Source organism: Aedes albopictus, chromosome 2 (assembly GCF_035046485.1).
Source record: "Aedes albopictus strain Foshan chromosome 2, AalbF5, whole genome shotgun sequence".
NCBI lineage: Eukaryota > Metazoa > Arthropoda > Insecta > Diptera > Culicidae > Aedes > Aedes albopictus.
Window position 1 is genome coordinate 267,926,015 of NC_085137.1, and position 12,963 is coordinate 267,938,977.

The 12,963-nt window shown below is 41.1% G+C and overlaps 1 protein-coding gene across 11 annotated transcripts in view; it reads left to right on the forward strand.

The window, feature by feature from the left end:
• The window catches only part of LOC109416672 (transmembrane and coiled-coil domains protein 2), a 510,917-nt gene that overhangs the window by 243,691 nt on the left and 254,263 nt on the right, over positions 1–12,963 (forward strand). Inside the window, exon 8 of one of the 11 annotated variants that reach the window (XM_062854932.1) lies at positions 436–585. The exons of the other annotated variants lie outside the window; for them this stretch is intronic. Within the exon in view, the coding sequence (XP_062710916.1) occupies positions 436–585 (150 nt within the window). Of the gene's footprint in view, positions 1–435; positions 586–12,963 lie in introns of those variants that run through there. 11 annotated transcript variants of the gene reach the window in all.

Here is a 12,963-nt window from a genome sequence, read left to right on the forward strand (position 1 = left end):
AAAAATAAAAAAATAATTTCTACCTTGAAAATATACTATTGCCTAATTGACCCCACAACACCCTAAAATTCCAACATTTTAATTACTTTTTGTATGTAACGTTACTCAATGGGAGTGGGGCGATGGTATCCCAGCGAAATAATCATTAAAATCATAACAAGTGCCATAAAATAAGAGAAATTCACAAATTTGTGGGGTAACTGGGGTAAAACGGGCTCTATAACTCGCTTCAGAGAAGTTGCCCATACATGAATCATCCACCAACCAATTCTTGAGGAAATTTGCTTTCGAATAAGCCATTGATGGTCACATAGTGTCTTGTATTAAGAAAGTTATTAATTTTTTCCACCTTTGGGCTTGATTTTGCCCAATGTGGGATGTGTCATCCGAATGTAGTCGAATCTGCCTATACATTTTTTCTACGTCTCCTACTAGTGCTACCTCATGTTTACGAAACCGCAGCAGAAGAGTCAAAAGTTCATCCTGGATAATTGGCCCTTTCAACAACGCGTCATTCAACGAGAAACCAGTGTCGGTGCGTGCGGATCCATCAAACACAACGCGCACTTTGGTAGTAGTGCTTGACTCCTTTAAAACTGCATGGTGAGGCAAGTAGAACACCTTCCGCCGTTGAGAGGTGCATATTGCACCCAGAATTTGTTCCTCCTCAACCTTCCTCATGTGACCGAGTTCTAAATACTCCTGCATAAAGGCATGATACTGAGTTTTCATTTCAGAGTTGCGTTCCAAACGTTTTTCCAGCTTCAAAAACCTGTCCAAAGCCGTCGAGCGTGACTCTCCTACCATCCTGTCAAAATTGATATGTTTCGGTAGACCAACAACGTATCTTCCATCCTCTAGACGACCATGGGTTTCCCGAAAGTGTGTCTCGCAATCTTGTTCCTCCTTGGACCAAAGGGGTTGATCTTCAGTAGTTTCCACTTTTCAAAATCTTTCTAACGCTCCTTCCAAATTTTCAGACGACGTTGCTAAACAGCATTTGATTGCTTGATTATCCGTTGATGAGTATTTCCCCGTGACAACCCAACCGAAAACTGTTTCTACCAAAATAGAAAGACCGGCACCTAACGAGATTCGACTCATTCCCCGTTCGTACAAGAACTGATAAGGGCCCATATAGCCGAGGCGGTAAACGCACGGGTGTTCAGCATGACCATGCTGAGGGTGACGGGTTCGATTCCCGGTCGGTCCAGGATCTTTTCGTAAAGGAAATTTCCTTGGCTTCCTTGGGCATAGAGTATCTTCGTGCCTGCCACACGATATACACATGCAAAATGGTCATTGGCAGAGGAAGCTCTTAGTTAATAACTGTGGAAGTGCTCATAGAACACTAAGCTGAGAAGCAGACTTTGTCCCAGCGAGGACGTTACGCCAAGAAGAAGAAGAAGAAGAAGAAGACAAGAACTGATAAAAGTGTTCCGCTCCAATGAGCAGATCTATCCGGCTGCAGTTATTGAAGTTCGGGTCTGCTAAACGTAGATGCTCAGGAATCTTCCATTGTGATACTGACACTGAAGTAGATGGTAGATCGGATGTGACTCGTTGTAGAACCAAGAAGTCCACGTCCACTGCGAAGTCTGTCACCCTCGAACTGATAATCGTACTAATCGCATGTCTGGCCTTTGTTTCTGACTCGCCAACTCCACAAACCGGAACATTAACAGAACGTCGCTTCAATTTCAGTATTTGACACATCCGCTCCGTCATTATATTCGCTTCTGATCCGTTATCCAATAATGCTCTCGCCAATTGCTTGTTGCCATTTTGATCACGAATCACTAGGATGACCGTTGATAGAAAAACGCTAGAGTTTACTCCTTTGCCTTTGGTTCCTACATTGTAACTTCCAACTTGAACTTCCTGCCCTACGTCGCCCTCATCGGCTTCCGATCCGTCAGCCACCACATTTGTTGATGTACCTTGGGCCTCAGCAACCCTTGTATGTGGTCCACCAGACTTGTCATTCGAGCTACTCGTAGGGAAACCGGGGTGAATCAACGAATGGTGTTTCCTTCCACACGTACGACAGCTAAAAGACGAATTACATTCGCGTACCCAGTGACCGGCTCGAAAACAATTACTGCAGAGACGCTTGTTGTTCACCAACTCCAGTTTTTCCTTCAAACTCAGCTTGAGAAATTGACCACACCGCGCCATGTAGTGACTTTCTCCGCAGCATGAACATGCCACCGATGAAGATGGTCGTTCCCCTTCGTTCCTAACAGTCTTCAAAATTTCCTTTGCATTGCATTGCATTGATCCAAAAAACTAGGAGCAGGAGAATGCGCGCTCCTTATTTTTCAAATCAGCATTGCCATGACTTGTGCCTATCATTTCGATGAAAATACTGCATCATTGATGCAAATCATTTCTCAAATCCTCACACTAGCATAATGAAGAAAAGCGTTACGAGAGCTAGCAAACATATATGATGGTAGCTAGGATCCTACGGTGGTTGGCCTAGTAACCAGCAACGTTGTGGTGGTGGCAGCTGAAAATCTTTATTGACACCGAAGCTTTCTCACTTTCGGTTGAAGTTGAAGTTCACTTAGGTATTTGAACAATGTTATACAAAACGAAAATGCGCTAATTTTCACATTCTCCAGCATTTGAATAAATCGGCTTTGGATCGATGGATCGAAGATTGGACATACAAACAAGTGGGGTGGTGACAGATCGTGAACCGCTTCTGGCAGATCCCTTCACGCATCATGAATTAGCGAGTTCGGACGTTTGACCCAAGTCCCAATCTTTTTTGAGGCCGCCAAAAGTTATTATCATTGAAATACAGATTTTTCTTTGTTCTCCATTAACAGCAGCAATAAATTATTTTTCTGTATGAATCGTATTAGGTACTGTTAGTTTTAATTAAATATAAATACTTGGGGAAAGCCTCTGTTCCCTCTGTTCACTCTAATATAAGCACCAGTACAATTCACTGACTCTCAGAAAAGAAAACAGATTAGCGCGCAAACTATTTTGCGTTATACCACCGACGGTGGTTATACTCTTTTTAATGTGGTCAGTAAATAGGTGGACACAAGCAACGCCTAGGTTCTGCAATAGGTTATTTCTAATGACTTTCCCTCAGTTCAATTCTTGGGATTTGCGTTAGCTAACACTTTCCTCAGCTAACATATCAAAATGTTCTATCCAATCGGATCCATCTTCTTTTAACCGGACGTGCGCCGTTGTAAAATCTACAACAATACCAAAAAACCATGCTCCTCGTATTCAGCGCGAGTGCAGTTTAAAGGTCATAAAGGCGCGCGTCCTGAAAGGTTAAAATATTGGTTGCTTTTTGTTATCAGCTTCAACAATTGATACTTCTTCCTGAATCAATTTCACATCAGCATACGAAAGGCATAGATTCAGCGTAGGTTAGTATAACAATAAATTTTGGATCCAGGTGTCGCCGTTTATTACGATTTACCAATGCGCGCATTAACGTGAACTGAGGTGTGAAATGCAGTGCAACAATGCATTTTAAGTCCTTTTCTAATATTCAGGATGACATTACTTGAACATTAGAAGCATTCGAGTTAAATGCCTACCGTTAGTATCAAATGATTTGCATCAATGATGCACTATTTTTGATCAAAGGAGCATAAGAGCAATAAAATGCGAAGATTTGAATTGATCACCAAGTTTGAACTTTTCCAAAGCTTGCTTTTTAAAACTCGCGCTCGTAATGATGATCTTTGAAGACTACTTAGGAACTTCCTAATACTTTGATACTTTGTATTCGATTTTTGGGATGGTTTACTCGATTCCATTACATTCGATGATACAGCTTCCAGCACCCGTGTCCTTTTCTCCAAGAAATTCACCAAATCCGCGAAAGTGGGCTCATCCAACGACGCAGCATGATCCTCCCAAAGTTGTAATGATTGGTCGTTGAGCTTCGAACACATCCAATGCACTATCAATGCTCCCCAGGTATCAGTCTTATCTCCAAGTTGTTTGAGAATTTTCAGACGTTGCTCAAACTCATCGACCAAGCCATGTATCGCCGTCGCCGTTTCCTTGTGGATTTTGGGATATTCCATCAAAGCTTGCAGATGCCGTTTTTTTCAAAAGATATTCGTTGGAGTATCGCTTTGTGATTGTTTCCCAAGCAATCACGTAGTTTCCACTTGTGATCGTTAACGAATCGATTAGTCGCGCTGCCTCTCCCTTGAGTGCTGATTTTAAGTAATGAAACTTCTGAACGTCACTCAGTTCCATTGACTCATAAATTAAAGATTCATAAGTTGATTTGAAAGACAACCAGCTCCGATAATCACCGTCGAAATCCGGCAATGATATCTGTGGTAGGCGAACACCGGAATGAAAACCTGCTGCTGTCATGTTCCTATTCACGCTAGTATCCAACGGGGGTGGTGGTGTAACCGGTGGCGCAATCTTCATCGTTAAGGCTCCTCGAATGGCATAGTACTGATTTTCGAATCTTTCAGCAACCATGTTGCTCTCCTCTTCATATTGTTCATTTTCATCCAGCTCAGCTATTTCGTCCTGTAGTTGCTCGAAATCTGCCAATTTATCATCCAATTTGTCCAACCGACCCTGTACCTGCCCACTTTGAGTTTCATGATTATAGCTCTCTAGAAATTGCTGATGCCGTTTGAGCGAAGCGAACATACGCTCCCGCTTTTCTATTTTATCTTTAATTAACCGCTCTGCCATGCCTAATACCTGAACCAAACCACTCGTCGAAACTCCGTAACCGAGAACGAAACAAAACCACACGGAACCAGGAAGTACCGCCAACCAAAGTACGATATTTTGGACAGGTACTCACCTGAGGCCTGTCCAAAAAAAGGCCTTGTATAGAATGATAATGCAGCTTCTGGTTCTGGGAAGACGAGTTCTGACGCACGTGGGAAACTGCTGATACGAGGCGTTAACAGTCCTCAGCAAGATACATGAAAGAAATACTTCCTTAAGCGTACCAGCTAGAATATGGGGTTTGATTGGAAGGCCACTTGTGAATGCCGAGCAACTCACTGGAACAATCCGTTCCCAGCCATCTTAGCAAACTGCAGAAGAATCACTTGGCATAATACGGAACCTCACGGTGATGGCGACTTGCTCCGCCAACAGTCCACTCTTCAATGAGGCAGCATCACACTGACGACGACCTCGTCATGGTGCTGGCTGTCACTGATGCTTGCTAGGGGAAATACACGCATGGTGAATGCTACTCAGCTTTGTTCATACCCCACATTCTCCCTCTTCTCCGAAAAAAAAAAGTTTTCTTACTATCAGACTTGTTATTTTTACGCTCAAACCCTCAATTTCGTTCTCTTCATCCTTATGGCACCAATGCAACAAGGTACACTTCCAGATACAAGAATTAAGACGAATGGCCATATTTACTTTTTTGTTTAGTAAACGCACTTTTGTTAATATCGAACCTACAGGGGATGGCCAAAATGTTTGGGATAGGCAACTTTTTTTTTCTCTCACAAAAAAGTTCAACAAGCTTTAACTATAAATAGAGCGCATCAAAAAATCTCAAATTTTTACTGTTTGTCAACATATTATGTGTGCATCATTGGTACAAATTTGGGCTCGATTGATTAATATTTCGCAAAGTTAGAACCGTTCGCGTAAAACACTATTTTTCAGACAACTCATTTTTGAGGTGTCATATCTCGGAAACCAGTGAACCGAATTGAATGAAATTTTGAACGTACACTAACAATATGTAAATGCTTCACAAACAATTAAAACATGGGTACTTATTAAACGTTGAAAAAAGTTATCATGGATTGACACTTTTTCGATTTTTCTCGAAAAAATGTATTTTTTTTACATCAATGTCAATAAATTTTAGTGTTGATATCCAAAGATTTTCCACTTCTGTTCTCAAGTTATCTCTAATCAGATATATTAGAGCCTATTTAAATTGAAGGAAGAACACATTCAGTAATTTTTGTGTGGTATTGTAAATTTGACTTATTTTACTCTATATGGGTAAAAATTTCAATCCGGTATAACTTAATTCGCCGTGAGAAAATATTACATTTTATGACGTCGTATTAAGTATCAATATATTGTTGATAATCTTTAAAAAGTTCATTCAATTCGGTTCACTGTTTTCCGAGATATGACAGTTCAAAAATGAGTTGTCTAAATAATAGTGTTTTAGCCGAACGGTTCTAACTTCGCGAAAAAAAAAACAATCAAGCCCAAATTTGTACCAATGATGCACATATAATATGTTGACAAACAGTCAAAATTTGAGATTTTTTTATGCACTCTATTAAAAGTTACAGCATGTTGATTTTTTTTGTGGGAGAAAAAAAGTTGCCTATCCCAAACATTTTGGCCATCCCCTGTATATCATTTGATTGATAACTTGCAATGCTAACCGATCATCTATGGGGTTTTGCCGAGCTCCAATAAAAATAACTACAACACACGCAGTTGGGTGATGCGTCTTCTCTCCTTCAAGCGCACGTCTCGTTATGTAGCCGGCCCTGTTTTTCTCTCACTCAAATCAATCGTTATTCACGATTGCAAAAATTCGACGCATTCAACGTATATCATACAACTCCATTTTCAATGTTTCAATGTGATGGTACAGATGGACCATATATAACACACAAATGTCCTTCATTATACGAAAATAGATTCTACAAAACGAGTTCGAAAGAGGTTCTACAACATATTTTCAGTAGATATGTTTTCATTGCGTTCTTCGAATTTTAAACTGTTTTACGATATGCAATTTTTATGGGCAGTTTTCATTACACGTCCCTGCATTTTCCTCACGCACAGCTTTCGGCAGTTATCATGCAACGCCATTTCCTTAGACGGGTTTCTTTACACATCGCTGCATTTTCCTGATGCAAACAATTTTCGGCAGTTTTTCAATAACGCCATTTCCTTGGACGGATTTCATTTCATGTCCCTGTATTTTCCTTATGCAGAAAAATTTTCGGCGGTTATCCAACAACGCCTTTGCCTTGGACGGGTTTCACTACACGTCCCTGCATTTTTTTATGCAGAATAATTTTCGGCGGTTATCCAAAAATGCCGTTTCCTTTTTGTTTGCCCTTGCATTTTCCTTATGCAGAAAAATTGTCGGCGGTTATCCAACAACGCCTTTACCTTGGACGGTTTCCACTACACGTCCCTGCATTTTCTTTATGCAGAATAATTTTCGGCGGTTATCTAAAAATGCCGTTTCCTTGGACGGTTTTCATTACACGTCCCTGCATTTTCCTTATGCAGAATAATTTTCGGCGGTTATCCAAAAATGCCGTTTCCTTGGACGGTTTTCATTACACGTCCCTGCATTTTCCTTATGCAGAAAAATTGTCGGCGGTTATCCAACAACGCCTTTACCTTGGACGGTTTTCACTACACGTCCCTGCATTTCTTTATGCAGAATAATTTTCGGCGGTTATCTAAAAAAAATGCCATTTCCTTGGACGGTTTTCATTACACGTCCCTGCATTTTCCTTATGCAGAAAAATTTTCGGCGGTTCGACACGCCATTAATTTGCTCAACCAAAAACCCGAGCAAAAACCAACCCAACCAACCAACGCCGCGAGTATTTTACGGCAACATTCACAATAGTCAAACACCTCTACCATCATGCACATCAACCTGTTTGCATTTACCGTTCAACCGAGCGACAACACGAGCATGTACGATCCGAGGAATCAACGAAAGCGCGACCATCCATGCCGAGCAAGAACATGAAGAAACATGCATGCAATCATCGACCGACCACCTATCCACAGCGTGCTACCAGTCGACAACAAAAATCAACCACGTCACCGCGCCTTTGTTCATGTGTTTGTGCTAGAACCAAGGCTAAAACAGAACGCGGTTGGAAAAACAAAAACTTTCCGCGCTCTAGCATTCGTCAGGAACCGCAGAATTGCAACACCCACTTCACTGGCAGCACCACCACACACTTCACACACCAAAACGATTTGTTTTCTCTCACTGTTTTTATGCCAAGTGATTCTACCTATTTTATGATTAACTTGTTATTGATTATGATGCACTCCTGGCTAGGCTGACCATCCGTCCCGTATTAAACGGGACAACTTTATTTTCAAATGCTCGCCACTGGTACATTGCTTATGTTTTTGATTGATTTATTCGTTCTTTCCAGTTGAAATAGCATTATTAACAACATGCAATTCTGTTTTTGGACATTGATTTCCTTTCTGTTGGGTTTCGAAAATGTGTCCCGTATTTAAACGGGACAAATCTGGTCAGCCTACTCCTGGCAGGATCGCCAATGTGAATACCGAGCAACTCACTGGAACAATCCGTTCCCAGCCATCTTAGCAAACTGCAGTAGAATCACTTGGCATAATACGGAACCTCACGGTGATGGCGACTTGCTCCGCCAACAGTCCACTCGTCAAAGAGGCAGCATCACACTGACGACGACCCCGTCATGGTGCTGGCTGTCACTGATGCTTGCTAGGGGAAATACACGCATGGTGAATGCTACTCAGCTTTGTTCATACCCCACACCACTCACCTGTGGCCTACCGATTATAGACCTTGTATTAAGTTATCAACACCCAAACTCCGTTCCGTAGATGTATCGAAGAACGGCTCACCAACCTAGCAGCAGCAATATCGGCATCAGCAATGTTTTGTTGATTATCAGGAATACGATGCGCTCAGCGATGATCGGAAAAGGAATGATCACATAAGCGTACCAGCAAGAAAGCGTCATAGATTGGAAGGCCACTCACCTGTGGCCTACCGATTGTAGGCCTTGTATCAAATCAAACTATCGTTTCCGTTCGGCAGAAGTTTTAATGCTTCGACACTGGCTGGTTTCCAGACTCCGAGACAGCAGCCGTATCCTAATTGCTTTGGTAGTACATCAGCTAATCCTTATCAGCAGACTGAGGTCTGTCAACAATAGACCTTGTATTTTCAAGAATTCTTCAATCCAAGTTCGGATCCAACACGGTTGATCCTTTTGCACGTCCGTAACTATGTAGGCCTAGTAAAGCTGCGCAATGTCAATCCCAATTCGCAGAGTTGTCGAAGATCTTCGCCTGTGGCCTTACGAAATAAGGCCTTGTATGTTCAATATTGCCAACAGGAGGTGAGTGCAGCTACCACCACAAATGATCGTCTATCATTTCCCACCAAAGTGATGTCAGTGGGTTGGTTTCAATGCTATGCAGTTTTTGTGATTGAAATATTTCTAACTCTGCTATGACGTTGTGCAACGATGTTCGACTGACAGCAAAATGACAATTTCCAAGCTTCTGAACCGCCTAATTCCGAACAATGATCTCCGGTGCAATGGCCGCTCTCAACCACACATCCTGGTCACGGCACCACAATGTTCTTCCTTGATTCGTGGGTTGAGAGAAATTGACCCAGGGTTTCACTAATTGGACCAACGGTAGAATCACTGTCCTTTTGGTATGCGCGAGTTTCTTTTCCAGTCCAGAATTCTTCCAACCAAGTACACTTTCACTAACTGCCAAATCCTGTCCTTGCTCCCGTTCCAAATGTCCTCTTCCTTCACCAAGTTCAAGTAATACACTCCAAGTTAGAGATATAAACTACACTTTATTCGCGACTTGATTTATTCGGTAGTAGATATAAGTGCACTTCATAATTTTTGTTTTTACAAAACTCGCGCGCGTGGGGGATACAGTGATCTTTATTCCTCGAGATGAGATTGCTAAATGACTGCCGATATCGTGTTTTCGTTTTAATACATAAGGGATCGTGCTTTCGTTTGATTGTGTTATCAATAGTGTGTTATCAATAGTGTGTGTTTTGTACAATTTAATTTAGGGATGTTCAGTTTGTGATTGTATATAACAGTTTAATTTTTGAGTTAATGTTTTGTGTGTAGATATTAACTTAGTTACTTAAGGCGAAACTGGAAGCATTTTCTCATTTTTTCGGTTTTTGATTTTTTATTAAATAACAAAGCAATATTTTCAAAATCGGTTTTCGTGCACATGTGGAGTATGGATCAAGGTATCTTCTGGATTTTTTTGAGGTGGAAAATGTTTTCCATTTTTGCAGAAACCATTTTTTTTGTGAAATTTTGTTAAAAAATGGTTTTTGCAAAAACGAATAACATTTTCCACTACATAAAAAATTCAGAAGATACCTTGATCCATACTCTACATGTGCACGAAAACCGATTTTGAATATATTGCTTCGTTATTTAATAAAAAATCAAAAACCAAAAAGTGAGGAAATGCTTCCAGTTTCGCCTTAATCTAATAGATCGTAGTGCAACAAATACTAGAAGTAGTTTTGGCTCTGTTTCTATATTTTTCCTGTAAAGTATGGAAACTAAGCTGTCTTTTAGCTTATTGATGACATTCGTTGGTCTTCTCGTTATTTTTGTATAAATAGCTTGCCTTAGGTAGTGCCATAATTGGTACACCCACCCTATTCATAAACTGTATTATTTGTAAAATTGACAAAGGGAGAGAATGTAGCATCTAAGTAGTCTTTGATCATAGTGTACATTTGACAGTATTTAGAGAAATAAATTCATTCTGTATTCAACCACCAACCGACGAGGTTCAATTACTACAAACTTGACCCCAGTGATAGGTCGAGACGACTTTCTTTGCCGTGAGATGCAATACGTGTCCCTTCACCTGTATTTAAAATGTTCAAATTGAAATCGTCGCACAAATCATAGAAAATGGCCGCTCTGTTATCGTCATATGGTTCGCCCCACCCTGTACCATGTGCGTTCATATCACCCAGAATTAAAACTAGATGTGATAGTGCAGAAACCGCATTCCAAAGATGACGGCGGTTAATTGAAATTCTTGGAGGTATAAACATATCAATAATGCCTCTAAATGCTTCTAGAAGGCTGAGGGCATCATATAAGCGATCCACGAGAACCATAAAAGTAAACAGTCCTCGCTTGGATCTAGAAGGCTTGCTTGAACTGCGAGGAACTTTGATAGCTTTTTTCTTGCTACCTTGTCGTTTTTTTTTTGAAGTGTATTTAACAGGCGGAAAGGGGGTTGACCGGTTCTTGCTACAACATGGATCTGAAGCTAGAGGAACCTGATTCTTCGGAGTTTTTAAGTTTACCCCGTCTCCTTTGACATTAGGCAAACTTTTGAGGGAAGACTTCAAAAAGACTTTTCGGCGCAATCCCGGGGAAGATGATGACTTCCTTTTTCCACGTGCGTGTACCTCCGAAAGAGATCCACCCTCATCAGTTTCACCATCGTCCTGATCATCAGAAGACAACTCCTGATATGGATTTTCAACTGGGACAGCTGATTCAGACACGGAATCTGGTGTTTTAAAAGATTTCACCATCTCCGCATAGGTCTGCTTGGAGCGCCTTACAATAGAGCGACTCTCATTTCGAATGCGTCTTTTGTAAGCCGGGCAAACTTGCAAGTCGTGTGGATCTCCGCCACAGTAGCTACATTTTTCCGCTTTCTGTGTGCAAGAGTCCTCCAAATGTGCTTGGTTGCATTTGCCACAACGGGGCTTGTTGTTGCAAAAGCTATCACTGTGACCAAACTACTTGCATTTGGTACAATTAAAAACCTTCGGCCTAAAAAGATGCACTGGGTAAAAACCACCATCGATTACAACAAATTCCGGGAGGACGGAACCTGGAAAAGGGCCCATCTTCGGTATCTTCGTGGTATTGTCATTGGCAGAGGAAGCTCTCAGTTAATAACTGTGGAAGTGCTCATAGAACACTAAGCTGAGAAGCAGGCTTTGTTCCAAAGAGGACGTTACGCCAAGAAGAGAGAGAGAGAGAGGAACCTGGAAAAGTCACTCGAAAAAACGCTGAAGGCGAGTACACCTTTCTATTTTTTTCCATGGAAGCCTTAGATAAGCGTTTACAGTCTAGGATAGCCACATCAGGAATTGACCTATTTTTGAATCGACCAAAGCCGGTCTTGATGTCCTCACATGTCAGCATTTCGTCGAGGATCTTTCCCTCCACCTCCATTTCTCGTGCTGGCACATAGACCGCGTATTCAACAGTAAACGCTTCGTGTTGAGCAATTTCATTTGCTGCTTTGTAGCTAGGTGCGGTAACACGCAGCTTGGATGCTTTCACTTGGTGAATAACGGTCCCAGGATACTTACGCGTCAGCTCTCGAGAAATCGAAAGCATATTCAATGGTTTGCATTTGCGCCGGAAATAGACAACCCAAGGTCCAGGCGAAGATGGCTGATAAAACCGCGTAAGGGCAATGATATCATTGGGAGGCGTTTCGCTTCCAATCGAATCGTCCATGTGGAAACAAATTTATGGAAAATAACTCAAAAGTGCAAAAGAGGAAGAGAAAAACCTTAAAGTATTTACCACAGACAAACAGACGTAACACTCTGATAATTCTCATCGTACTTCGATTTAACGATCTTTTTCAAAATTTGATAGTTGGCCAACTAGCCACCTGTGGCGCTCACATCGTTTTTGTTCGAGTTTGACGTTTGCTCACTACCGCCACCTAGTTGATGGTCGGTCAAACCTAGTCATTTTAGCATTGGGCGAATATGTTTCCGTGACTATGATTTGAATCAAAAAATGTTCGAAGTGTTACGTCTGTTTGTCTGTGTATTTACAGTGCACTTTCTTCCTTAGGACGACAACTGTTTGGTTTGTAAACCAAACAATGTTAATAATATATAGAAAAAAAAAGCAAAAAAAAACTTGTACTAATAATATACGAATTCAATTCTTATGTTTATTTTAGCGCACCCTGTAGGATGCAAAAAAAAAACTGTATTGAGAAAAAAAAAGAAAAAAATATCTAATAAAAAAAACAAAAAAAAATGTTCTGTTATTTACAGTTTGTACACCCTTACCCGTATACAGTAGTTTGGGAACCACTGTTATGGATGTCAAAAAAAACACGTGGTCGAATGTGAACTGGGGATACAATAGACAAAAGCGATAAAACAAATTGGGCGGACAA